The 26,883-nt window shown below is 39.2% G+C and overlaps 5 protein-coding genes across 9 annotated transcripts; 2 read left to right on the top strand and 3 right to left on the bottom strand.

Moving 5' to 3' along the window:
* Positions 1 to 447: 447 nt before the first annotated feature.
* LOC135945183 (uncharacterized) lies at positions 448 to 2,883 on the top strand. Of its 2 annotated transcripts, none has more exons than XM_065492656.1 (9): positions 448 to 511; positions 581 to 635; positions 1,075 to 1,251; positions 1,302 to 1,463; positions 1,528 to 1,869; positions 2,241 to 2,278; positions 2,355 to 2,463; positions 2,516 to 2,666; positions 2,720 to 2,883. In XM_065492656.1, the coding sequence occupies exons 1-9, from the start codon at positions 473 to 475 to the stop codon at positions 2,796 to 2,798; spliced, it is 1,152 nt and encodes a 383-aa protein (XP_065348728.1). In that variant the 5' UTR covers positions 448 to 472; the 3' UTR covers positions 2,799 to 2,883. The 2 variants fall into 2 exon arrangements, with proteins under 2 accessions (XP_065348728.1, XP_065348727.1); XM_065492655.1 differs by having other exon boundaries at positions 1,299 to 1,463.
* A 397-nt stretch (positions 2,884 to 3,280) lies between these two features.
* LOC135945184 (uncharacterized) lies at positions 3,281 to 4,168 on the top strand. Of its 2 annotated transcripts, none has more exons than XM_065492657.1 (4): positions 3,281 to 3,396; positions 3,459 to 3,601; positions 3,689 to 3,778; positions 3,835 to 4,168. In XM_065492657.1, exons 2-4 carry the CDS (start codon positions 3,470 to 3,472, stop codon positions 4,087 to 4,089), a joined length of 477 nt encoding a protein of 158 aa, XP_065348729.1. In that variant the 5' UTR covers positions 3,281 to 3,396; positions 3,459 to 3,469; the 3' UTR covers positions 4,090 to 4,168. The 2 variants fall into 2 exon arrangements, with proteins under 2 accessions (XP_065348729.1, XP_065348730.1); XM_065492658.1 differs by having other exon boundaries at positions 3,309 to 3,396; positions 3,456 to 3,601.
* A 10-nt stretch (positions 4,169 to 4,178) lies between these two features.
* On the bottom strand, positions 4,179 to 6,119 carry LOC135945182 (uncharacterized). The gene is made up of 4 exons (XM_065492654.1): positions 6,012 to 6,119; positions 5,898 to 5,952; positions 5,348 to 5,839; positions 4,179 to 4,985 (listed from the first exon to the last, which is right to left on the bottom strand). The coding sequence occupies exons 1-4, from the start codon at positions 6,069 to 6,071 to the stop codon at positions 4,345 to 4,347; spliced, it is 1,248 nt and encodes a 415-aa protein (XP_065348726.1). The 5' UTR covers positions 6,072 to 6,119; the 3' UTR covers positions 4,179 to 4,344.
* A 1,117-nt stretch (positions 6,120 to 7,236) lies between these two features.
* LOC135945180 (uncharacterized) lies at positions 7,237 to 10,730 on the bottom strand. 2 transcript variants are annotated; one of them, XM_065492650.1, is made up of 6 exons: positions 10,571 to 10,730; positions 10,455 to 10,512; positions 10,371 to 10,393; positions 9,324 to 10,290; positions 9,238 to 9,261; positions 7,237 to 8,002 (listed from the first exon to the last, which is right to left on the bottom strand). In XM_065492650.1, the coding sequence occupies exons 1-6, from the start codon at positions 10,622 to 10,624 to the stop codon at positions 7,287 to 7,289; spliced, it is 1,842 nt and encodes a 613-aa protein (XP_065348722.1). In that variant the 5' UTR covers positions 10,625 to 10,730; the 3' UTR covers positions 7,237 to 7,286. The 2 variants fall into 2 exon arrangements, with proteins under 2 accessions (XP_065348722.1, XP_065348721.1); XM_065492649.1 differs by lacking the exon at positions 10,371 to 10,393 and having other exon boundaries at positions 9,324 to 10,349.
* Positions 10,731 to 11,095: 365 nt separating this feature from the next.
* LOC135945181 (probable E3 ubiquitin-protein ligase RNF144A) lies at positions 11,096 to 25,569 on the bottom strand. 2 transcript variants are annotated; one of them, XM_065492652.1, is made up of 9 exons: positions 25,370 to 25,569; positions 15,812 to 15,911; positions 15,043 to 15,271; positions 14,588 to 14,733; positions 14,062 to 14,263; positions 13,838 to 14,000; positions 13,442 to 13,613; positions 13,235 to 13,382; positions 11,096 to 12,402 (listed from the first exon to the last, which is right to left on the bottom strand). In XM_065492652.1, the coding sequence occupies exons 2-9, from the start codon at positions 15,892 to 15,894 to the stop codon at positions 12,133 to 12,135; spliced, it is 1,413 nt and encodes a 470-aa protein (XP_065348724.1). In that variant the 5' UTR covers positions 15,895 to 15,911; positions 25,370 to 25,569; the 3' UTR covers positions 11,096 to 12,132. The 2 variants fall into 2 exon arrangements, with proteins under 2 accessions (XP_065348724.1, XP_065348725.1); XM_065492653.1 differs by lacking the exon at positions 15,812 to 15,911 and having other exon boundaries at positions 25,370 to 25,567.
* Positions 25,570 to 26,883: the final 1,314 nt, after the last annotated feature.

Below are 26,883 nucleotides of genomic sequence, written 5' to 3'. Positions count from 1 at the left end.
ACAATTGCGCTGTCGGTCCATGAACATAAGAAGAGATCAGCCAGCATTGAAATATTTAGGGCATTTTAATATTACAAAGGGACATTTTAAATTTCGAAAAGTAATTTATCTTACTTAACTCTACAACACCAGAGTAACAAACCACTGCTATGAACTATATTTTCTTGATATTTATTGAATAGGATATTTTCCTTAACAAATTAGGCATTTGGCATGCATGCCTATTAAATTTTGTAATTTAATGATATAATACAGTATTTTATAAATGAAATATAATGAGATTTATAATAACGCTGTCATTGCGTTGAACGCTGCGCGATTCTAGTGCCCCAGCTTGTGCTTCCCCAAAGGATGTTGGTGTCCAACTAAAACGGGCAAAACGGATATGAAAAGAATATATCCATTATGTCCATTTTGAAATAGTTTTGCTTTACAATCGATAGAGAACAGAACGAACGAACGAATTGTAAAAATGAAAGTTCAAAACATTGCAGTGATATGTGAATTGACGGTAAGCAACGACTAATACGTTAAAAAATCGTACTTAGAGATTATATATTTAAATTTTTGGTTTATATAGGTACAGTTTTTAATTCTGCTGCATACCTTTAGTTCATCTTCACATCAGGCATCAGGTTGTACCCATTAATCTAAAAATTAAGTTAGAAATGAAGAATAAACAGCCATACAAATCCAACAATTGATTTAAAGTTCAATTATTTTATTTATCATATTTAAAGATCAATATGCTAGCCACGCCGTCCATAGCGGGCATTTTTTAATGAATACAAGAAGGTACCTCTAAAATGAGAATATTTTCCTGCTGATTTCATGGCATTAAACTAGAAATCAAAGAGCCAAACTTAAATTGGCAGCAATAGGAGTCAAATCGGGACCGTTAAATTTCATTATCTTTAAGGTATTTTCATGAAGTTCCAAATTTAAATCCATTTTCCTTTGTCCGGAATACAAATCTAATTTTTTTAAATTGTAAGGAGGTTAATAAATTAAGATGATACCAAATTCAGACGACTCAACATTGAATTGCTCGTTTATTGATATAATTATTTAAAGCATCAATGGAAATACGACGGATAAAAAAGGCGGACAACAAAATAGTAGTGTACCTCCGACAGAAAAAACTACGGACAATAATTAGATGTTGTGGAAAATCCAGATGTTCCTCTCCGAATAAAATTGCGAAAAATACAACACTTACAATAGTAAAAACTTTGGCAACAACTCCAACAGGTATTACATAATATTTTTGGAAATTTTGATTATTTTGTAAAAATCAGCAGAGGTGCCATCAGAAACTGACCCATCAGAAGCAAAAATGATAACTAAACACGATCAAGCTACAAGTGAAGGAGACGCAACTGGAAACGGCGAAGTTGCCAGCGAAGGAGTAACCCCTTTTAAAGACATGCCGACAGAAATTAATACACAACCAGCACCGATAGGTATCGAAAAACGAGTTTATCTCCTTACGGTATAACAACTAAAAGAAATAATTTTTTAAAATAGATACGGAAACAAAAACCGAAACTGTGGTGACCTCAACAGAAGCTCCAGCGCCAACTCAAGTTGATTTCACGACGATGACGACGTCCGCATCCACGGAAGACACAACCTCTGCCACCTCAACAACAACCACGTTTACTTTAACATCTGAATCAACCACAACTAAGGAACCTTCCTTAACCACAACCACTTCACCTGAAACAACAACAACAGCAACCACTGCAGTTACGACAGGGGCAACAACAACAACCACTACTAGTACCACTACGGCACCAGCTTCAACATCCACCAGCACGACTACTACAACTTTAACTACGACCACGACCCGGACGCTTACTTGTGCTGGTATATGCTAGTTTCAATTTATATCGTGAATTATTTTGCAAGTTAAATAAATTAAAGTATATATCTACATTAATCGTAGAATGAAAACAAAAACTAAAGCTCAGTACAAGACACCGGCGTATTGAGGCGTTAATTGCGAAAAAATAGAAAAATTTTACTTCGCATAGGATAATATTGCGACCGTGATTTTTGATGTTGTTTTTATAAAATCACTAAGATCACTTAAAATTGCGCTTGAAAAGAAAGCTGAAGGGTGCCTGCATAAACATTATCTTTCTTATTAAAAAAAGTTAACGTGCCATTCTTTACAGTTAATTTTCTAACCAAATACCATGAAAAATGTTTAAAAGTCAATAATGAACACCTTTTAGATTTTCCTGCATCGAGATATTTTTTTGGATCGACAGTGGTAGGTGGATAATACATTTATAGAATTTAATCTTATCTGACCAACTTAATTTTTTTGTTAACAACCTGTTCAACAGTCCACCTACGCAGATTCGAGGAAGGCATGTCAAAGTAAAAGAATGGATCTGGCCGTTTTCGAGACTGAGTTAGAACGGACGTGCACCATGCCTAAAGTGGACACTGCATGTATTTATAACGCAAATTACTTTTATTCTTTGAAATGACTGTGTAAATTTAGTCCATGCTGGAGCGTGGATTTGGATCGGAAAGGATAATCTAGGCAGAGCAGACCAGAAGTATGTGTGGATAAACGGTGCAAATGACACTTATTCTTGGTGGGGCTTATTACAGCCACAAGCTCCTACTGTAGAGCAATGTGTTATAATAATGTATGCCGCTTACATTTTTATGTGCTTTCCATTTTTAAATTAAAAAAAAATAGATCGCAAACAGACGGAGGAAAGTGGTACGACTTAAGCTGCAACACGCTGCAATCTTACGCATGTGAGAGCATAACTTAAAATTAAACAGACAATTTGCCCTCATTGCAAAATAAAAAATATATATAAAACATGAACAATTTGGAATGTATGAAACTAACCACGATTTCAGGTCAATAAATTGCTTTCTAGCATATATTTGATGGAACTCTATTTGTTCACATTTAAATTCCTCGTCATCATCTTATTACAATATAATTATTATGATAAAATCACTAAAATCGTTCACTTCACACTTCTCGTTTTCCCCTTAAGTATAACACGGAGAGCACTATTAATTTGGCTAATGAAAGTGTGAGTGTGATCGAGAACTACGTATGTACATACATACGCTTCTAATGCATAAATGCATAAAAACATATATGTGTATTTATGTATATTGTATTACCGCATTGAGACCTAGTCAGGTTCTTGTCCTGGCCCTGGCCGCATGGCAGATTATGTAATTGAAAACCGCGACTGAAAAAAAAACAATTAAAACATCACATGAGATGCATGGGCGTGCCTTTGTTTTTACTTGACGCCACTCCCCTTTTCCGACAACAGCTGTAAGAGTTTGATGCCAATAACAAAAAGACGTCAGCGGTAGAAGAGTTTAAAAAAAGATTATTTTGGAGAAGTAAGAAATTGGGAAGCTATTTAACTTGCTCTTGCTACAGATCAACTATTTCTCTTTAGCAGCATCGCTAAAAATGGGAAATACGTCAACGCACGCGTCCAATGAAGAAGCGGCCCTTGACTCTAGGGTGATCAAGATTTCAGAATCGGTCGCGCAGAGATTGCTTGTGCAGAGAGAGCCGCAGACACGCACCCTAATTATAGAGGTAGGTTATACACAAATAAAAAACTCCCTTTTAGTCGTTTAAAAAAGTGTTGAGAAAAATTGTAAAATATTAATTCGTGTATAACAGTCGCCTGCTGCGTCAGAAGCTTCTGCTGCTCCTGCCAAAGCAAAGCCCTTCAAGAGGGACCCTAGCGTAATTGGAGAGGATGTATACAACGTAAATTATAATTTTTTATTTAAAGCACATGTAACTCATTTGGTGAACCACCGCAGGAATTCGAAAAGCAGGACAAGATCAACGAGCTGCAGATGCAAAGCTTAGGCAAAAAGCTCAGCGCAGCTGCGAAGGCCTTTGATGGTAAACCGGTCGCCTCTGTTGGCAGCAAATCCGCTTCAGAGTCGAGCCAAAAGGACAGCGTGCTCGGCTGTCTCCACAGCAGCAACGGCGCTGGATTGAATTGCCACACGAAGGTTGTCGACTTTGTCAGCTTTGTAGAAAATAACACGTACCCCGTGGCAGCCAATTGAGGCTACTGCTGCAAAGAGTAAGTGTAAAGCCGCATAAGTTGAGTTGTAAATAAAAGTTCAATGGGTTAATTTAAGATAACTGCAACTAGTATAATTCAAATATTCATTTATTTTAAACAAATGCGTCCAAAATACAAGCTTTAATTGTTTCCACCAAATTTAATCGCCGGGGAAGTGTTTTAAAATTCATTTTTTCCAAATATTTAAAATCACCTTATCATTTCCTTTCCTCATTACGAAATATTCAATAATGATCTATTCTTGTTCATTTTCGGTTTTAAAACCGCCCAAGAATCCTCCAATCATGCTGCCAATATCTAAGCCTCCAAAAGCGCTTTTTTCTTGGTCCTGGCTGGTAGTTGTTTCCACCTCAGCTTCAGTAACTGTAAAACGTTCCTCAGTGTCCAAGTGTTCAGTAGCTTGTGGTAGGGGCGTTGATTCGGTAGTTGTTTCCTCATAGACTTCCATGGTATTTGAGGCAAATCCGCCCAAGAATCCCCCAACCATGCCTCCAATGACCAAGCCTCCAAAAGCTTCTTTCTCCGCGTTTGGCGGTGGCGTCGTTTCAAATTCGTATTCCGCATCCCTGATCATTTGGTCCACGTCCATGTATGCATCAAACACGCTTCTTGTAGTGGTCTTGATAAGCTCTTCAGGGGGTACATACCACGGATTCCACTCTTCGGCGGAAGGGCCAACGTTTAACGTAGACGTGTTGCTTTCATAAGAGGTGACCAAGGGATTTTTTTCGGTGCTTGGAGCAGGTGTCATTTCCAAATTGATCATTTTGTTAACGCTGATGTATTCGGAGACTGTGCTTGCTGGTTCTTTAGTGGTAGTTTTATTCTCAGACAGCTCCAAACCAATATTCTGAATTGTGTTTGCAGTTGACGAGGCTGAAAATATTTTAATAAAAGGGTTGGGGAAATATAATTTGAAATATTTAAACTAATTATGTATTCTAGATTAATTAACTTCCTTATACAGATGAAAATATTATTATTTTCTCAAAAAATAAGCTTATTATTATCTCAAAAATTTAACAAAATCGTCCTTGGGCACAAACAAAGAGTAAACGAGTATAATCTTGACAACCCAATCCATAGAAAAATAGCAAATTGCGTGAACCTTCCTAAAGCCTTTTCCAACTGCTGCCCAATCAAGAGGAATAGTGCCGGGAGATTTTTTTTTTAGAAATAAGCTCATTTGTTGAAAAAAAAACTAGTGTGAACTGTCTACAAATAAACATTGAACTTACCTTTCTTTGTCATGTTCTTTGACATCAGGGAATGTTTCCCTTTTCTGCCATTTTTTCTAAAGTTTTTGTCAGGAAGGTCATATTCAACAATGACCGCTACAACGTTAGGTTTTTTCCGACCGTTTGACTTATTCTTCGATTTCCATAGTGGCTTAACAACTCCCGACCTTGCTGCTTTTTGTACAGGTGCGTTTACGGCTAGTTTTGCCGGCTGCTTTACAGCTGGCTTTGCTTGCTGCTTTGCGGCTGGTTTAACTTGCTGCTTTGCGGCTGGTTTAACTTGCTGCTTTGCGGCTGTTTTTGGGGCAGAGCGCGATGCAGGCTTTACGGCTGGTTTCCTAACGGCTGTTTTCGCCACAGCCTTGGCCGCAGGTTTATTGGCTGGCTTTAAAGATTTCAACGGTTGAATTGCTGCTGATTTCCTGGTCGGCTTAGTCGCATTTTTCGTGCTGGTTGCTTTGGTGGTCAAGTTGGGCTTTGGTTTGGCAGACACTTGCAAATAAAATGGCACACAGGTTATTCGTCAAGCAACTCGTCATTTCACAATTACGTGCTTGAGTGCTGCTCGTAATGTTTGGTTTTAGCTGGTTGTTTGCTGGTTTCGCCTGATTATGTATAATATTCAGACAATTAAGATTAAAACTGCTCTTATATCTTAATTAACCTCAACTAAAATCAATCCCATTATCACACCGAAAATCGAAAGCATAATTAAGGGTTTCATGTTGAATGTTCGGTGGACATGGAGCAAATATTTCACATTAAAACTCTTTTGTCCTCTGCGAGTAAAATAAAAATGATGGCCGCTCCGGAAGTTGGCCTGTTAATATGTAGAGTGATCGGCCTTGTCAATATATATGCATGTTACTGATATTTTCGAATTCTAAAAAATTTGCCACGCAAATATCAACTGCCTCAAATTTTTAATAAATGATTGCAGCCATGATTTTTGTATTAGTTGAGACTTGAGATTTATCAATTGTTATTTAATATGATCTGATAACTCTGATATAATATAAAATTAAACTTTATTTTAATTAATAATTTTCTGTAACGCAGATCTTACGCAATGGAAAACAAATTTCAACAGAAGAGTGTAATTTTTTAAGTCCAGTTCATGAGATCTATGTATATAGCTATTGAGTATTTTAAAATTATGAAATTATCTTATTTTCCTAGTGAGATCCGATTCGTTACTTTTTTTGACAAGTATAGTATTCTATTAATCAACAATTAATTTAAGAAAAGCTTTACAGACCATCAATTAAGAACATTTTGTGATACGTTCGTAGCAAAAGTTTCATTGAGTTTTTTTGTCTCTGCGGTGGTGCAATAATGAAATTAGAACCGCGAAGAAATGTTAAATTTCAGATTCGCCATTTTCTCGAAATATGTTAAACGGGGTTTTGTAAGTTAATTGATTTCAATTCTTAGCATTTTCTTAATTTTAGATAATTTTCAAGTTAACGTAAAAAGTATTTTTCACCAATTTTCTGCAAAGCTTTTTTTCTTTATCATGATTGAAATCCATGCTCTACGCGTAGCGTAATAATAATAAGCCCGCCTTCAGAGACGACCCCGGCTATTCTGATTTACTCCCCATTTCTCGACTTGGCATCTATTGTAGGCCCGTCGGGTTTTGTGTACAGTTTTTCAAGAAATAATCAGACAAAATGATATAACGTGTTGTTGTTTCCATTGACACAATGCAATCGTAAAGGATTTTCTCTTAAAAGATTGCTCAATGCTTGATGTCTCTCTTAGATATGGTTATTAGTTTAAACAGTGAGGGAATATAAAAAAGGTTTTATTAAGAACATTTTTCGGTGAAAAATTATATTTAGTTAAAAATCAGGTTTTATCTTGAGAAAACAATTAGTGAATGAACGTACAATTCATAAAATTTATTTCTCTCAGCGGTTATATTGATAATAAAAAATTACTCTGGCGGTGCATCCCCGGGGGCATCATTTTTTCCGTCCTTTGAGTTGGAGCTTGCAAAACCGCCCAAGAACCCTCCGACCATGCCTCCGATGTCCAGGCCTCCAAATGCGTCCTTATCGGCGCTGGGTGGCGGCGTGGTTTCCGCCTCTAGCTCGTTGACCATCTGGTCAATGTCGACGTAGTCAAACTTTGTGGTGGTCTCCAACGACCCCTTTCCGGTGGTTGCGCCAGCCGGCGCGGGGACGGGGCCGCCCGGGGGCCGCCACGCCTGCTGCGGCGGGCCGCCTGGAGCCGGGGGTGGCGCGGTGGCAATCGGGAAGGGGTTAGCCCCCGGCGGCCGGAAGGGCGGCGGCGCCGCCGCGGTTACCACGGGCGCTGGGGGCGCGGGGTTGGCCACGGGTGGCCTGAAGGGCGGCTGCGTGGGCGGCACGAACGGTGGCGGCGTGTTCACCGGCGGCACGAAAACGGGGGCCGGCGGCGCCGCCGGCTGGAATACGGGAGGCCTGAACGGCGGCGGAGTGGCCGCCGGCACCGGCTGCGCGACGATCGGCGGCGGAGTCGCAGGCACAAACACCGGCGGCCTGAATGGCGGAGGGGTCGCAGCTGGTGCCGCCGTGGGCGGTGGGGCCGCGGGCACGTTGAACACAGGTGGAATGAACGCCCTTTGTGTCGGCCGCAGAGTGGTTGTTGTTGTTGTCGTCGTCGTCGTTGCTGTCGAAAGATTTTGATTTAATTAAGCAATTGCCCAAGTTTAGGGCTTTAAAATGAAGGGGTTTCTTTAAAAAGTAGCTGCGCAAAGTGGAAGATTTTTTGTTAGTGACTGGATGGTGCTGGATTTGCAGTTTTATATCCGTCCGATTTTTTTATGCTGATCTAGTGCGGGTTATCCAAACAATTAGAATTTGGTATTCAGTCCATAAACCACAAAAAATACATATAGAATGTGATTATAGGTTAAGAGTTCTTAAAGGTCAAGGAATTGGTTTCAATGTTTCAATACAATTTACAGTTATTATTTAAGTATGAAAATCACAAAAGGATTAACACTTTCAGTCAAAATGTTAAATGACTGAAAAAATTGACAATATAAATTTACTATAAGTCAAAAGGTTGAAATACATTGAATAAAATTCAGTTGATAAGAGTATTCACCATTTTCCTTCATCTGTGAGTAAAGGTTTTTGTTTAATGAAAATATTTGTGCACGTATTTCTTTAGAACAAAAAACGCTAATAAAAATTAAAAAAAAAAATAGCCAGAAATGTGTATGCACTTTGGAAAATCTATACCGCACTTCCCATGCAGATTAAGATCACGGAATATATTTAAGGCAAAATATGTGGATATAATAATTTTTAAATTAAGATGTCAAAAATCGACGTTAGTTGTTTCTTATTATGAGAGAAACGGGCTTTATCCTCCGTTGCTTAAAAATTTCCTCCTTTGGTCTTCTGTCAGCGACGTCTCCGTAGCGCCCTATTTCATGATAAAGATCGTAAAACGCATTTTAATATAAAATCAGTAGCAAACAATCATACAGCTTTTCAAACACACACTGAAGCACAAATACCTATATCATGGAAAACACGTCTGTTGCCAGCAGCAGCCAACAACAGAATAAATAGAAAAATGTTCTAAGAAAAGCAAAAAGGAATTAAAAAATGTATAGAGGAAAAGTGTTTCGATTTTTATCATGAAATACAACGCTACTATGTGACACTAAAATATCAGAAACTCGTCGGAGAGAATAAAGATATAGGCCTTGTTTTTAAGCAAGTCTGTTTCTCTCATAAATTATATAGAATATATAACAATAAATATTTGTAAAATTACAGGCTCGTTGTACTAAATGCAATTTCTACTGCTGTCGTCGCTATATAAATTTAAAACTGCACATTTTTATGTTTTTTGATGATGTATATTTTATGTTGTAAAAGTTGCCTTACTGTCTTCTCCATTGTCCACCATTCCTGAAAAATTACCATCCCAATGATCAGTATGGAGCTTTTTGATACAATAAAAATTTCTGCACCAACAAGAATATCAATATCCACGGTTTCGTCTCCTGCTGGAGCCTTGGCAGGGGCGGCTGTTGTCTTGACCGCTTGAACAACAGCCGCTTTAGTCGGCACAACGGCGGGTTTGACTGGTGCTGGAGCCTTCACGGCTGGCTTGGCAGCAGGTTTGGCAGCAGGTTTGGCCGCAGGCTTAGCAGCTGGTTTGGCGGCTGGTTTGGCCGCGGGTTTGGCGGCTGGCTTTGGTATCGATTTCGACGCCGGCTTCGCTGCTGATGGCTTGTTCACGACGGCTGATTTGGCAGCCACTTTGGCCTTTGCGGCTGGTTGTGCTGCAGGCTTTGCTGCCGGTTTGGCGGCTGACTTAGCAGCAGGTTTGGCGGCTGGCTTTGCAGCTGGCTTCGCGGCTGGCTTTGCAGCTGGCTTCGCGGCTGGCTTTGCGGCTGGCTTTGCGGCTGGCTTTGCGGCTGGCTTCGCGGCTGGCTTAGGTAGTGCTTTTGATGCAGGTTTCGCGGCTGATTTTGCTGCTGGCTTGGCGGCTGGTTTCGCAGCAGGTTTTGCTGCGGGCTTGGCTGCAGGTTTCACGGCTGTCTTTGCAGCCGTCTTTGCCACTGGCTTTGCAGCTGGTTTTGCAGCCGCTTTTGGTGCAGGCTTTGCGGCTGGTTTCGCAGCCGCTTTTGGTGCAGCCTTCGCGGCTGGTTTCGGGGCAGCCTTCATCTCCTCCAACTTTATTATTGGTGACGCTGTCATTACGCCTGGTGTCTCGTCAGTGCTGCTTTTTCCTTCAAAATCGTTTTCCTCTTTCTCAACAACGTCATCGTTTTGCTCGCCCTCATCACTTTTTTCATCGTTTCTGTCTTGCTCGTGAGGGCTTTCATCAAGATCAGCATTTTTACTCTCGGCGTAATCTTTGTTGGACGAGTTGGTGTCGTTTGTGTCAGGTGGCGGGCCGTAGAGTTCAGGGTAGACTTTGGTGTACATGTCCTGACAATTTTGGTTGCAGCACGTGATTATAAAGGCACGCCTGGCCCTTTTCTCAAGATCTAAATTAAATTATGCATTACCATTTCATTACTTTTGGCCGACACTTAGAGGAAAATATAAAACGTGCATGTTGTTAATGTTAAGCAACGTATTAAATATATTACGTCGTCGCGTGTTGTGCAGATTCACGTTGGAATTGCCTTGGATGCCCGCAGATTGTGCCTAAAAATGAATTAAAAATTACTTAAATTTTCTATTTTCAACTCTTCCCTGTCCATACTTCTTTATGCACTAATCCTAACGCTAAAATTAATAACAAAAACTTAAGTGGCATGTTCCAGCTGGTTTGTTTCACATTTTCATAGATATCATAGCTCAAAGTTTGCTTCTGGTTTGTGTTTCTCTCAATTGGTTACTGTGATGGCGGGCAGGAAGTTAGTCAGATATACGCAGGCAATAATGACCTTGTCCTGAAAAACTTGGTTTTGCAACCAACGCACGCTTGAGCATCAAACTAAAATTTGATTTCTAATAACAATTTAAAACTTTCATAGCAATAGTACACTCAACAACCGGGATCATCAAAGACGAACAAGATGAAAATATGATGAATTAATTTCCTTAATTAAGATTGAATAACTTAGAAAATATTTTTAGGTAGTGCCTTCCTGTACTTTGGCAGACTCGACAAAATTTTGTAAGAAGGCGATTAAAAAGCGAATATAGTGGAACTAATTTTCATTGAAAAATATGTGACACGCCTTATTAGGGCAGACGGAGTGAAAAGAAAACAAAAACTAGAAAATTAGTGATTGCAATTGAATTACGTTTTATTTACGAAAACCATTTTTGAAGCGATTAAATAATATCAAAGACATACACATTATTATTTAACGTGGTGATCATGTACAATATTTAAATGGTCTCTTTATACCTTCCATTCAATACACCATTTTCACAGTTTCGACCAAATCAACTGCAAGTTCTGTTCACATGATTGACATCCCTTCTCAAAGTACGCACAAGATCATGTAGGAACAATGTTTCACCTCAACACACATGCGACAGAGTTTGTCCTCGGTACGATAAGTACAATTCAACTGCGCTAAAGCATAGTATTTAAAATATCACGTTATAAATATTGAATATTAAAATAAACAGTTGTATTCATTTTCAACGCACAAACTAAAGAATAAGATTTGTATGTATTTCACATGTATCTGTCACTTTTCTGCCGTTGTATTAACTAATGGAAAGTTTTTAAATCAATCGCATACACGCTCAACACCGATCTGTTTGGTTAACTGCGGCGGTAATATATTTCATAATAATCGACATCACATTTAAGTACAGAAAATTCACGAGAGCGCGATTTGGGCGGAGAAATTCAAAGTGGCAAGAGTTAGATAGATAAATTCGCGCGGTGCCTTTGCCTCATGCACCAATCACGATGTTATCAGCATAAAGCAAGTTATTGCCCTTGGATTTCAAAGAGTTCAATGTACGATTCCGTTTTCTAAATCAGCCTGTAAGTACGCATGCATCTTAAAATATCCAAGCAATTTTAGCGCGTCACCAAAGCTGTGGATAAAATGGTTTGAGGATGGAACTCGCGGATCATCAGAATTGCAGGCCTGGTCGAATCTTTCTCAGTCTCTCAGCAAAATCTAACTAAACGCTTTGAGACCTGCAACGCGGATGTCGCTGGAAGTCGCACACCTGCTCGTCTGATTGCAATCACATAACGCAAACAAGTCGGAAACCACCAGTTTTTTTTTTACAAAAATACATCAGCAAATTGTTTCTGCTCAACAGACGCATATGAAACAACAGAAAATACTCTCATAGCGGGTTGGGTTGCAAGTGCTCCGACTCAGGGTTGGTGGCCGCGTTCTCTGATGTCTCGTCGTACTTTTCCTGACAGACGCGGCACTTGCAGCAGACGATGCAGGGCGCGGCCAGCAAGAGCAGCGGAGACGCCACCAGCAACAGAATGCCAAAGCCGGCAAAGATGGCGATCACCTGCGTCCGGTGCCAGATCACCGACGCCCTTGAATGGCCCAACTTGTTTTTGCACGGTCCCTTGTCGTAGTGGCGCAAGAGGAAGTCGTCCTGAAACAGAGGCATTTTCTATTATCAACAATTTACACTTTAAGGATGAAAATTTGCAAGGCATTATAAATTTTAATAATGATGCACATTAGTTATTGTTGCTTGAGAATGCCTTATAAATAAGAACGCGAGGATATTCAAATTTTGATTATATGATCAAATTTATATTCCATTAGTTGGTTTGTGCATTGAATGGAAATGAACAGCCCTTCTAGCTTTCCTGTTGCAACTAATAAAATAAAATCACCTCGCAATTTCTTTGTCGGCTCAGAAATTTTTAAAAGCTTTCTGCTCCATATTTTCAGCTTTGACACAAGTTGTGATGAGTTTAAACATAATTGGTTTTGAATGTTAATACAATTTGAGATTTTTTATTAGACCCAAGGTTAGATGTTAGGTCTTGTCAGTCCGTGCCCTTTTGCAATGAAGAAGGCACTGCCCACACATACATTCTGTAATTAGGCCATCTTTAATCTATATTGAAAAATATAAAAATATAATTTAAAATCATAAATTTCATTTATGAATAATTCCTCCTTTCTCATCATCAGCTGATTCCGGTTGTAGATTGCATTAAGTTAAGTATCAAAGAATAAAATGTAGTATATTGAAGATAAATTTTCTTCAACAAATTCGTTTTTATCCTGTTGTTGCTGAGGCAGATACGTGACAACCCTACCACGAATATAAAATTATTGAGTTTCAAATGATAAATTACGCCTCAATCAAGATTTGCTTTTGAATAATGTGACAATTTCCCCAGCAAAATAATCAAACGGAGCACTAAAATAAAATAAACAGCAGAGAAGCAGGAAGAAGTAATGGTGCTTACATCAAGGGAGGCGAGGCAGTACCAGCAGAAGACGTGTTTGCACCGCTTGCACATCATTTGGGCGCAACCCTCGTCCTTCTCGATCGGCACTTTGCACATAGGACAGAGTTTGATTCTCTCGGGGTCGAATATCAACGAGCTCTCACTCCTGCAATTAATTATATCAGTTACACTATGGTGGTAAGTGGTGGTGTTACGAGGACATACTTTTCCAGACTGCACTGGGCTCCAGGGTGCCAAGGTTTCTTGCAGCTTGAGCAGAAGGCGTCGCTGCATGATGGGCAGCTGACGCACTGCGGCTGACACCCAGGGCAGATGGTGCAGATGGTTTCACAGCCAGCGCGCGGACACCACGTTCGGCCCGAGTCCAAGTCTACCTCTGTAGCACAAATAGATTTATAATTATCAGAGCGAAAAAAACAAACAAACAAAGATTATAAATATTAATAAAAAAAAAATATTTTAAAAATTAGTATATGAAAACTATTTTTTAAAATAGTTGATATTTGTGTCACTAATGTGCAAATTAAAAAAAGATCATCGTAACATTATAATCTGGTTTTTAACATGGTTAAGTTTATCTATTAGTATTTTTTTATTTACCTTTGTCTAATCTGAACTTTTGGTGCTTTTCCATGAGATCGGTGCTAACTAATGATTCGATTTCCTGGAGGCCAAGGACGCCTTGCTTCTCGCAACCTGCGTCTGGACATGCGATGTCGTAGGCTGCCTCCTGGATCTCGAAACTGACGTACTGCCTTAAGCACTGTAAATATTCATAGCAAATAAATAAACACACGTGAACACGTGGAGCGCTGTTTGATTACCTCTGTGCAGAAAACACACTGGCACAGCTGCAGAGTGGTGGTTTGCGCTTGAGGCACTTCGGTCAGGCAGATTTTGCAGAGCAGATTTTGAGTTGTTGGTGACTCGACCACCGTGTTGATTGAGTAGCGCGAGCTGAACCGCATTGAAGCCAAACTGGAACAGCGCGAACAGTGCAAATTCCGCGACGACGCCACGCGCAGCCTGAAATAACGTTTAAGCCAATTAGATATGAAGAGAAATTGAAATCCATCTTTCTGTTAAATAGAGACTTAATGTCGAGATTGACTCTAAAAATAATAAAAAAGTACATGACAAACGAAATAAAATATTCAAAAGGTATGAGTTGATTTACATCCTTTGCAGACACTTTAATTCAACGAATATGTATGTAACTCATCCGGCTTAAGTCTGAAAGAAATTCCCACTGCGTTTTGCAGTTACCACTTGATAAATCTAAGCGACCTCAGTTGACTGTTATCTCTGACAAGCAATGCGTTTGCATAGCAATCAATAATATCTCTTTACCTGTTGAGCGGCTTGATTGGCTCCAATGACGATAGGGCCATTACGGTTTCGCACTTTCTCATGGACAAACTGGACCTGCCAGGGTTGAGAGAGGGCCGCAGTCCCAACAGCAGACTCCCGCATGACGAGTCTCTTTTCATTGGCCGCTGAAAATAAAGATCCGCGTCAATCACGATTTTTGTTTAAATATATAAATTAATAAAAAAATTTGTTTTTTGTCTTGTCATCAAATCTAAATCTAAAAAAAACTCCAAAAGCTGTAAAAATGAGATTTTGAAAAGCAATATAATCTGTTTGAAGCAACTTCCTTAAAAATACAAATTAAAACTATGAGAGTACGCTAATGAAAGATAAACAAATTATTTGAAGCGTGATTTTTTTAAATAACTAAAAGAGGAGAAAATTTGCTGGGAAAAAAACAGAACAGATTAAAAAAGCAATTATTGCTGTTGTACCTTTGGCGAGGCAAGGGAGGGAATAATGGCAGGCCTGGGGGCAATCAGTCTACTCGTGGGCCCCACCGAGGGGGACTCCTCCCCTGTGTTGTTTGCTTCCAGGGGGCTGCTGCTGCTGGCCGCGGATCCCATGGCGAGTTTAGCCGCCTTCAGCGGCTGCTGTACGGCGACTGGCGCAGCCGACGGCGACGAAGACACTAGCGACCGGAAGCTGGGCATCACTAGTTGCCTGCAAAACGGAAACAATGAGGTTTAATCTGGGGCTATGTCTTTTCTTCGATGATGTCAGTGACAGACATTGTCATGAGAGGGACACGTTCTGGGCGTATCTTTTAAAAACAAAATAATTCTTTTGCCGCCCGATTTAGAAATTGTCTCGTCGATATCCAATTTCCAGGAATTGGTCCGGTTTGTATTGTTTATTCGATCGCATATATCTTTAATTTTTTGTGACTTCTCAGCTCGCACAATCAGTCTCTTGAAACTTTTCCGCAATGTAGAAAGGCGAGCCTTTCCTTTTTCAGGTCTTTCTCTTACACTTTGAAGATGACATAATAAGTTTTAATTTCAAAATTTTGTTCGAATTTAGTTGGGACTCTTTGGCTGTTGTGCCATGCTGTGACAGAAAACGGTTGGTTGTTATACTCTGACAACACTGTAAAGTGAAACGTTAAGACAATCACCCGTTTAATTTTTGCGGAATCACGCTTTGCGAGAGTACTGTCCAACAAAATAATATCGTTTTTTCCTAACTACTCGCAGATGTTACCTTCGCTTTTCTCTGGCGCCAATCGGCGATTTTTGCAGCAAGTTGAGCGACTCGCCCGCGTCCAACGCCTGACTGTAGAACATCTCGGCGCGCGCGACGCCTACGCAAAACCACGAAATGCTGTCAAACTGCCTAATAATGTATTACGTCTACGTAAGTTGCGTCTAACGAGCATACAAGCTCTAACTACGCGCGACCTAAAATGTGCCACAGACATGCAACTTTCGCTAAACGTACGTATGGTTTCGCGAGAGATGCATTTAAAGGTGCTTTATTTCCGAGTGGACAATTCTAGCTAAAATTAGCTCATGCAAGCTCTCGATCAGCGAGTCAAAGTACGGCTTCATGCCAGTAACAGCTGTTTCTCGCGCGTCTCCCTCCCTAGAGCGGCAGAATGCGTTAATTTATTCCGTTCGAGCGGATTCGCGTTTGCATACAATCAATAATGTGTCTTGCAATGCGTCGACGATTTGCATTATTCTGTTCTGGCGCAACCGAGATTTGTTACCAATCTTGTCTCACACACGCTCACCATTGAAAAGTTATGGTGAAAATAAAACGCAGACTTTTCAAAACACTCGAATCGAAATTAATACGATTCTAGTTTCTCATTAACAATGGAAATAATGCATTCCTTAAGCATAAAACGTGGCAATGAATTATGTTATTGCATAACCATAACGCTTTAGAAAAATGACAATTGTGTTGAAATATTCTTTTCTCAATCATTTTTAAAATAAAAACAAACTCTTTCAGAAGCCAAAAGTATTAAATATCCCGTCGTAAATGAAAATTAGAAGCACAGGAAAAGCCAAAATATTTAAACTAAATTTTTAATTTTTAATAATTTATTTTTAAAAACAAACTCTAGACCAAGAGGGAATTAGTCACAGATATAAAGTCCCTAGTCATCTAATAAAAGATTCGGAATAATCGAACTAAGTATTCACGGTGAGTTGTCTTGCAAAATAAATGTAGTTAAGAACCTGATGGACAAACTCTCTCGGTAAACAGTAACGCGCTTTTTTGCAGTAGCCATGCGGAAGAGCTTGAAAGAGATCGGGCACACGCCGAGTCACGCATGCAGGTGTAGGTTATACGGCTACGCACCAAGTCTGCGCTCTCGAGTGGAGGAGCTTGGAAAATACGGCGTTTGTTTCGCGCAAAGGCAGTGGCTCAACCATGGAACTCGAGGCACATCAACAATACGTGACTCACTCTGTGCAACAAGTACATACTACAAGGCCGATGTTGTCAACAGCGTGCAAGTTCAAGCACGTTCTCGACACCATGGACATGGAACAATTTGCGATTCGAGCCTTTTTCAGTTTTAAAGGACAAGAGCACTAAGATTTGCACATTAATTTAAATTTCGAACGCACCAGAGAGTGAGAGGGAAAAAGTGAGAAAAAATTCGCATTGTATTTTTGCACTATTTTGGAGAAAGTTGTACAATAAACATTACTCTTTCAAGGCCTAGTGGCCAACACTGGTGCCACTGAAAATACGAGCCATTCAAACCGCAGAAAGAAACTGAACCTTGACTCATTTAACTAAGAATTAAATTTCTTGGCGGCCGATCAGAATTCAAGATAAGACTGGCTTGGGGTTTCTTGAGAGGAGAACTTCCTCAATGGCATCAATTACCAGCTGAATTTTTTCAAACTAAGCTGCTGCTCTATCCTCAAATGGTATGTTTCCAGAGTTTTAATATTTCACATAACTTTGATAATTTGCCTAATATAATTCAGCCTATAAATGGAAAATTACGTTGTTAAGTAATTTGTGCTTTAAAAATTAGAAAATTTTGAGAAATTTCATATTTTAAGCAAGAATTTATAAAATCAAAGGAAATTAAACCCACGATTTCACTGTCACAAAACTCATAAATTGCCGGAGTTGAGCAATTTTACTGCAGATATTGAGGAGGAAAATGGACACTTGTTTATCTGCTGAATGGGTTGAAAAAGACTGACTAAAATGAGATTGCCACAAAAAACGCCAGCAAAAAGGCTTATGTTTCTCAATTAGAGCTGAAGTAAAAGTTGTTGGCTCGGATGCAAAGTCAAAAGTATCGAGAGGGCGATCATAAGAAAATTAGTTGTACTAATTAAGGGAAAAATCCTTGCTCGAGTTAGCAAGACTACCGGCAACGCACAAGCGTGAATTTTATTCGAGCAACGTGCTGAAAAGAGTTAAATTTATCATGCACGTATTTGTTTGTTTAGTTTTCACCATCAGGCACTGAAACTCTGAACTGGTTTATGCGTACGCTTTTAACGATTTCGTTATCAAAACTGTATAATTACTTACAATGTTACTGCGCTAAGAAAATTAATCAAGTAACTGTCAACTTGCACTCAGATAAACACGGAGTGTGCGTTAAATTTGTTACAATTAGGAACTGAACGGGTTTCTTGTTTATTTACCCAGGAAGCAGAAACTCTTAGGCAGATAATAACACGGAAGCAGCTTGGAAGATTTTTTTTTAAATTTCCTTTCAGGGTATTTTACACATTTATCTAGATTTTAAATTTGTTTGTCAAAAAGAAAATACTTTCTACTTTTAACCCCTTTATTTATTTAGGAAAATATTAGTAAATGTTGGGTTTTGATGAAATATCTATTTATTTTTTTTTTTTTTTGAAAATTATAAGTTTGAGTTTTGACTAAAAGAATCTTTTAACTTTAATATTTGAAATCAGGTCAATTAACAGCACGCATATAATATGAGAGTGTTTGAAATTTCAGAGTTTGCAAAAGAATTTGTATGCATTAAAACATTATCTAGTGAAATTAATATTATTGCCCTTTCCGTCATTTACTCTGCAAGTAGGAAAAAAGCGCTTCGTTAGTAATGGATTAAGAGAGGTAGCATGAGTTGGCATTCGCAATTAATTTTTCGCCCACGCGGCCACGCGTGTACAGCACTCTACATAGGCTATGCCGCTGGGAAATAGTTATAAGCTTTGCTAACAACACAGCGCAAAGAGTTTATTTCGAGCGAGCACGTTTCGCAGAAACACAGGAATAATGCAAAGCCCCCTTGCTCTACTTTCAGAGGGATGTGTTGAAGGGAAGTGCAAACAGTACAGTGACGAATGTTTCTGTTGTGAAAAAATACGATGGCACGATCGTTGGCATGGAAATAAGTTTCTTTGTTTGATTTGTTTCAATTTAACAAGGCCGTGATATTGAAATACGTTACAATAGTATTACTTTTTAAGAAAAACTCATATTAATTTTATAATTTTACGGTGACAGACAAAAAATGTTGGTGGTTAGTCTGTGCTTAATTGGTAATTAAGTAGGAATTTTACGTGCGTTTGGCTTTTGTATTGGGCGAGCAGCTGGACATACACATGTTCGTCGTAGTTTCGTGATATTTTGCACGATCTGGTGTCCTCGCACGTGACCAGCACGACTGGAAATACCAGTTTCGCGGACCAAAACACGAGCCTGGCCAGTGATGCTGTTTCCCACTTGCAAAATCCACCAGCGAGCGACTAACACGGCGACAGCAAACCATTTTATATTAAGTCTAAACCAATCCGCCGCGACATTGACATCAAATTGGCATTTTATTTAGCGTTATTTCAAGCGATTTGTATTGTTGCAACGTCCCTGTTTTTAACGATTTTCTAGCCAGTCGCTGAGTCTATTTCCAGAAAAAATTTCCACACCCACTCACGATCTGTCGACAGAAATCCACGCAGTTTGCAGTAAGATCTAATTATCTCGGGAGATGGGAGCAATGCCTACCTACACAATATTCTCGCAAAGAGAAAAACACCGAATTGGTTGTTCCAGGAATGTTGAGGAATACTGGATGAAATTGATTTCGCGTCTAAAATCGATTCAAGAGTTTATAGCCTGCTCTTTCCAGATTTTATAATATGTCCTGACGGATAGCTTAATTTAACAGTTAAATAACAATATTGATGACAAGAAGTGAGCAAATTCTAGGTAAAAGTTTACGTCTCTGGAAATTACAAAAATGTCCACTTTAAACTTTAAATCCGTTAAGATGACATTTTCCCAGCAAATCGTCTTCCACTATCAAGTGGTTGATTGAGAGAGTTTGCTAAACTTACGAAACACGTGTGTGAGTGTGTGTGTGTGTGTGTGTGTGTGTGTGTGTGGCAGCGGCCGCCCATTTGTTTAATTACACTGGCAGCGCTAGTGTTTGAATCGAGTAAGGCGAGCCGATAAGAAGAAAAGCAGATGTGCGTGCGCGCTGCGTGCAATAAACAGATCAATTAGAGCTCCTGGCTCTCTCTTTGTTTTTATCTCTGCCTGGCGACGAGTTTCCTTTGACGTGGCTCCCTCAAAATGCCAAAACTACCAAGCCAGCTCAGCGTCCGCGGTAGCATGGCAAAGTTTCATTTTTGCGCATGGACGTGCTTTGAATCACAGAGCAGACATGCTCATTAATTTTGTATTGACGGTTGGAGCTTTTCGACGAAGCTTTTATCTGCGCAGAGTGGAAGCTAATTTTAACCCTTTGAGAGGAAAAATGTGAGAAGTATACCGAATTGGTTTAAAATTTGAGCTGAGCTGCAAACCACCTCCTTCACTAATAATTTTTTCAGAACCTACAAATTTTCAAACTCCCTATAAGAGGAATCAATGACATAATTATGTCGTTAATTGTTACAGCCAAGACAAACTTAAGCTTTGAGAGAGAAGAAAGACCCACATTTTTCCCTGAGCAGAGCAGTGGCCTAGATTCGAGAAAAATTTTCCAAACCAAGTGAGCTGGCTGCTGGCTCTATGCACTTGGTTTTCTTGGTCAGTCCAAGAGCGAGGATCGTTGAACTTGGCAAACTTTCCGGCTGACTTGTCTCGTGCTTTCGCTTCGAGTTGGTGGCGAAATGAATAATTCCGCGTGTCCGTTTGTCGCAGCGCATCTTTTTGCCTCTTCGAGATGGGCACAAAGACGCTTTCAAGGTTGCTGTTCAAGCACATTTTAACTGCATTGCGGACTATTACTGGCGTGCGAGAACATACTCTAAGTGGTAGTGGCTATCGATTCCTTAACAAAAATAAGTTTGAATCGTAAGAGGAAGAGATCTTAATTAATTTTGAATACCCGTATTACAATCGAAATCAGTTTAAGAAGTCATTATTTATGCACGATCTACTACTTTTAAACTTCTAGGGGTATAAATTGTGTTCTCCTTCTTACATTTTAAATTCTCACATCAAAATTTATCCCGTTCAATTTTTAATTTTAGAAAATTTATGTTCATAAGTGCAAATTACAAATATCAACGTCAACATTTACTTGCTCTATGATCAGATATTAAATTACAACACAGCGGTGTGATTGTTTATCAAGTTGGGCTGATTTACAACAATCGCGGTGTTGATTTGGCGAGGCTCACCGCGAAAGGGACGCCCTTGAGCTCGCGGGAATCGCGATTAAAATGCAGCTGTGTGCGCACTCGGAGAGGTGACTTTGCCGACAACAAATAATAGACGCGCCTATAGTACGCGGGTGCTATTAGCGAGAGCGAATTCACGAGAGAGCGAGTTATCATACATGCTGCTCGGCCACTTGAACGAGCGAGAATGCTCTTTACTTCATGCCGCGTGCGCGCAGTGAGTAGACCGAAGCCGCCGACCAGAGCAGCCGGCATTTGACCCTTGCTCGCACAAAATTAGAGACGGCCAGCATCTTTGATTATTTAGTAATTATAATAGGACGCGCGCCTCGTTCCAGTTCATGGAGGAAGATGGACGTTTTTGTCCTTTTCAAAATATATCAATCCCAAAAAAAGCATCATCGCCAGCCATTTATATTATTTGTTGATAAGTAGATTTTCGGAATTGTTATACCATAATGCTGGTATTTCTAGTAAATTTTTTTACCAAATTTTTGGCACAAGAATCGCGAGAAATAATTTTTTGGCAAGTATTTTATCATAATAGTATGTTATTTGCCGTGACTGGCTTTAATTTCCTATGAAATGAACGTTCCACTTATGTCCACTATACGCAGCAGTTTTTACTAGTGAGTGTCTGCGTTCGCGTTATCATTTGGCTTCAAGGTTTAAGAGGAAAGGTGTTGTAATTACAAACTTCTAAGAACGAAGAGCCACTGTTTAAACGGTTCTGGCCGAAAAAAGGAAAACTGATACTACCAGGAGGAATTTTAACGGTGCCACTTTCGTATGATAATGCTGCATGACAATAGGAAAGCGTTTTGCTACAGTTCGTTGATGATGTTGAATCGTAAATAAGTCGGTGGTAAAAAATTCAGTTCACCATTCAAGAGGCAAAGGTGAAACTTTCAGAATGTACACTATCTTTTGGTGCTTTAAAATCTATCAAACTCTAAAATTTTTCAATTAAGAATTAATCACTTTCTAGAAAACAAATATGAAAATTAGACAATATTCTGAGAGAAAATATTTGGCTGGCTTTTTGTTTTAATACATTTAAGTTCTCGTTCTTTGTTCATACACACATTTGGCAACAGATTGTTCCACAGACGGAGATAAGTAAGTTATATTAAGAGACACTTAATCTAAAATTTAAAGATTTGATTTTCTCTTTAGTAAAGTTAAATTTATCGCAACAATACGGTCAATTCACTTTCATTAGAATGACGCTAATTTTTTAGACAAGCAATTTGTGAAACTTATCAATGGTCGCGTTGACAAGTTGCAGAGAGTTTTCACAGCTTCACGTTCACCTCAATAGACACGACAAACATACATTTGTAAGAAAGCTAACTAATTGATACCATGATACTTATTTATCCTGAAAATAATCAATTGTTCATACCGCTCATTGCCTGTCTTTTCCACGGAACAAATTTTCAGGAAGTGCCAATTTTTGAATCGGATATTGCCCATCGAAAAAGTGCAGGGTATCCAAACAATCACGAGCGAGCGGCGAAAATCGCTGCGAGGATAATTTCCGTTGTGCCGCAGCAGAGGCGTAATCAAATCTTCACGGGCGCGGAGCAACAAATATTTGTTCGCGCGTGCATTATTAGCCGACAATGCACACCGATCGATGCGATGCGCCTACGATCTCAACCAGATTGGGTGACGCGCGGGCAGAAAATGGATCAGCGCGTCACCGCGGCGATTTTCCGCCCGGATCGGATTGCATACATTTTCCATTCATGCTGACGACACGGACACTTGCGTCACCGATCATTTGGGGATACTTCGAAATAACTAGGAGCGTTGTATAAGGCATTCTCAAGTGTGTCATATATATGTATAGTATATATTCGGCTATGATTATAAAAAAATTCCCACATTTCCCATATTTTTTGCACTAACGAACGTCAAGAACTATTAAAAAGAATTCGTGTGATTGATAAAAAAGAAAACACTGGAAAAGAGACTTTATAACTGTAAAATTTATATCTACTAAAAGCACTTCAAATGATTCATATAATTATTGATAATGTGAGTGCAGATTAAAAACATTAAGCTTTTCTCTGTCCTAAATTGAGACACGCAACTTTTGACGTGACGACAGGACAGATCTATTATCACTCACAAAAGTTACTGCTTTAAGTTGAAAGTGGATCGATAAAGGGCTAAAATTGAATGGATGTGCTGGCTAGTTACCGGTTATTTGAAAATTAAACTCTACAAAACATGGTGAAACAAAATCTATAAAAAATATGCCAAATATTTCGAAAAAAATTTCTGAGCAAATTTTTTTCAAATTCATTCTCAAAGGCTAGTTTGGGCCACCAGGATTTTTGCCTTTGGATTTTTGTAAAGCAGGTGCAGCTCAACAGAAATCAAATACTATGTTCGTTCTTAAACTCGTTTTTTCTCTCATTAAAATGGGTCCGTTTAGCTAATTTGCCGTGGAACCAAGCAATAGAAATTTAAATCTGAAAAAGGCTGTATTTAAAACTAGCAGAGTTTCAAAAAACAGAAATTATTTATGTACTGATTTTATTTTAGGTTTTACCAATATTTCGTTGGCATCATTTGCACTGAAGTTAAAAATAAGTTGTCATTTATTTGTCAATCAACTTGAGCAACGGGAAGTCAGCAGAAAATTCTGGCAAAATTGAAGGTAGGGATAGTATTTTAAAATTAATAATTCTACAAAGTAGCAGAAGATGAAAAATTATTTATAAAATTACTTGCTCATCAAATTGGTAAAAATGGTAGCAACCGTAAAAAATACCGGGTGGTAAGAAAATGCAAAACTGATTTTTAGAGCAAATAAAAATTTCGAAATAAGATTTTTATAGAAAATTAAAAATTAAAATTTAAACAAGGAAACTGCTCAGTTTCGTGCATTTTTTCTCCCATTTTCTCGAACCAAATCCGAGGATAACAAAAATGTTCCTTATTAAGAGTTCAACAATGTCAATCATCTGTAAAATTCAAGGGTCTTTGAACTATAAATATAACTGTTTGTCAGAATAAAATAAATTTATGGTTTATGGTTTCTGAGCAAGACACTCTAAATGAATCTAAACAGCAGTTCCATTGTTCTGACTCTAGTCTTATTCAATATCATTGTGATTGTCGTAATTGTTCTACTTTAGAAGAAAATCAGCTCGATTATAGCTCAGAAAACGGTACTATTATAGTTCCACAAGTAGAAGTAGTGCGTTTTCTAACTGTATGTGCGCGTTCTAATCGCATAAAATATATTCCTCCTCCCGTTTTTCATTCACAGAATTCATATTAATTCATTACGAGAATTTCGAAATTTCGCTGCTGTAGTTAGCACGTGATTCCAGACTGAGATAAACAAGCGAGGTTCATTATTTTGCGAGGACATACACACATACGGCGGCTGCGAACTGGCACTTGTACGCTTTGCTGATAAGATAATTTCGCGGCTTATTTCGGAAATACACGTTCGACACGTTCTTTCCATCAAAACCGTGTCGCGGAGCTTGCTAAGCAATCCTCAATATAGAATTTAAGAGCACTAGATCAAGTATACAAATTTGTTTACTGTTATTATCAAATATTCACTTTTATATAGGTCCAGAATAGCTGAAATTCATTGAAAAGAAACTCCCCAAATGTCCGCATTGGCTTTGTGGAAAAATAATAATACCAAGTTGACGCCTAATTTTCTGTGGCAAGGCGCTAATGAACAACAATTTGAGAGCAAATTTTCGAAGATTCGTGTAGTTTTAGCTCCACCAAGAGTATCATCTACAAATATTGGCGTGGTGCAGCGAAAAAGGCAATGCCTTACGGTCGCAGGCTAGGCGAGCCACAGGCCACAGCTGGCTCGATCGTTGCGAATTTGTCCGCATTCCGCCGTCTAATGTCATTTCAAAAGCGAGTCGGACGCGAATTCCCGCCACATACGCAGAGGTCGGGCGGCAAGCAGGTGCAAAGTGGACTCAAACATTGGCTAATTGGATAATCGGCCGAAGGTGCCGAAAGAAAGAGTTAGCGACGAATTATTTACGAAATAAAACGCAGCATAGCAGGCCATACAAATGTTGTGCATTGCAAGGAAAGTATGATCGTACTGGGCAGCACACGATGTTCATACGACGGGGACGAGTAGAAAGCAAGGCCGTCGCCTTTCGGCACTCACCTCTTGGTTTTAGCGCGTTGATGCGGCCGACGGGCCGCGGCGGGGGCTCGAGCGTCGATGGCCGATGGTCGACTGCACCTCGCGCGGCGGCCAGCTAACGTGCAGCCAGCCGAGTCCGTCTTCAAACGCGACTAGAACCGTCACCAAGACGTCACTGCGCCGCCATCACGGTCTCAGTCCAACTCGTCGGAGGCCCGAACTCGTCGCAAAATCTGACTGTGGTGCCTGTCGTCAGCTGGCGCCACTTGACGCACAACATCCGCGTTGATAAGAAGAGACGTGATTATCTGCCATGTTTTTTATTAAAACTAATTCTGTGATCCACATTAAGATGGCAGCCATTCGTCTCCTTTTTAAGATTTTTACTCTCTAGTCAGAGCGCCTTTAGGTGACCCCTAATGTAACTAACGCAACACCAAAATCATGTTGGCATTGGTAGGATGCCCCGCCCTCCGTTTCTTCTCATCGGCACATCAGCTAGGGTTGTGACTTTGTGAAAAAAACAATATCAATTATCGATATTTGATATGATATTTGAAATATCAATATCACTGATATATCAGCGAAAAAATATCAAAATTTGATATATCAACGATGATATTTCCAGATGATCAAAAAATGGCTGCCGGATGAACCGAAACCGGATATGGCTATTTTTAAGGCTTAAAAACCGATTTTTTAAGCATTTTTCACCGGTTTTATCATAAATATCGGTTAAATAAGAAAACATTTGAAAAATGGCGGTTTTCCGCAGGCATATGGGATGAGTATTCAAATAATTTAAATGTTGCGCGCCTTTAAAACAGATGTTTGAGAAGGGGGTGTGTCGGATCCCACCATATGGCGCCAAAATTTGCATCTGGCTGCTTTCCCTTCCCCCCTACCCGCCACATGGGTGTCTAATTAATTAATTAATAGCTATTATTAGGTAATAAATAAAATATTATAATTTAATTGTGCCATTTAAAATTAATTTTTGAGTTTGATGTTTACATATCAGCTGATAATGTGAGAGCGTCAATTTTTCTTCAAATTAAAATATTGGGGTGTTTTTCTCCACATCATAATGTGCTTTTCAACCTTTATCTGGTAATAAATAATTGAGTTTAATAGATACACATAAGAGAAATCAGAATGAAATTACTTTAAACCGTAGCAGCTGTTTTGTATTAAGTATTTCAATTTTTAATTTGGGGCTATGCCATCATCAGAGCAATTTTCGCAATATTATTTGCGCTATTTGTACACATTTTGATTGGATTAGTTACAATAAGTTCTTAATTATTCACCATTGAAATCTAAAATCATTGTTTACAAACAATTTGTTACATATTATCATTTTAATTCAACAAGTAAAATAAATGTGGTACTGCCAGCTGACAGAGGTCATCTGTGACCGATCAGCTGGCGTGGGTGGCCTTTATTGTTGTCAGGGTTTTACCTGACCTACCTGACGTTGCTGACCATTGTTTACAAACAATTTAATTTAATTTTCATTCAACACAAAAGCTACT

Source organism: Cloeon dipterum, chromosome X (genome assembly GCF_949628265.1).
Source record: "Cloeon dipterum chromosome X, ieCloDipt1.1, whole genome shotgun sequence".
Classification (NCBI taxonomy): domain Eukaryota; kingdom Metazoa; phylum Arthropoda; class Insecta; order Ephemeroptera; family Baetidae; genus Cloeon; species Cloeon dipterum.
The sequence above is the reverse complement of the archived record's forward strand: the minus strand, read 5'-3'. Positions and strand labels throughout refer to the sequence as shown.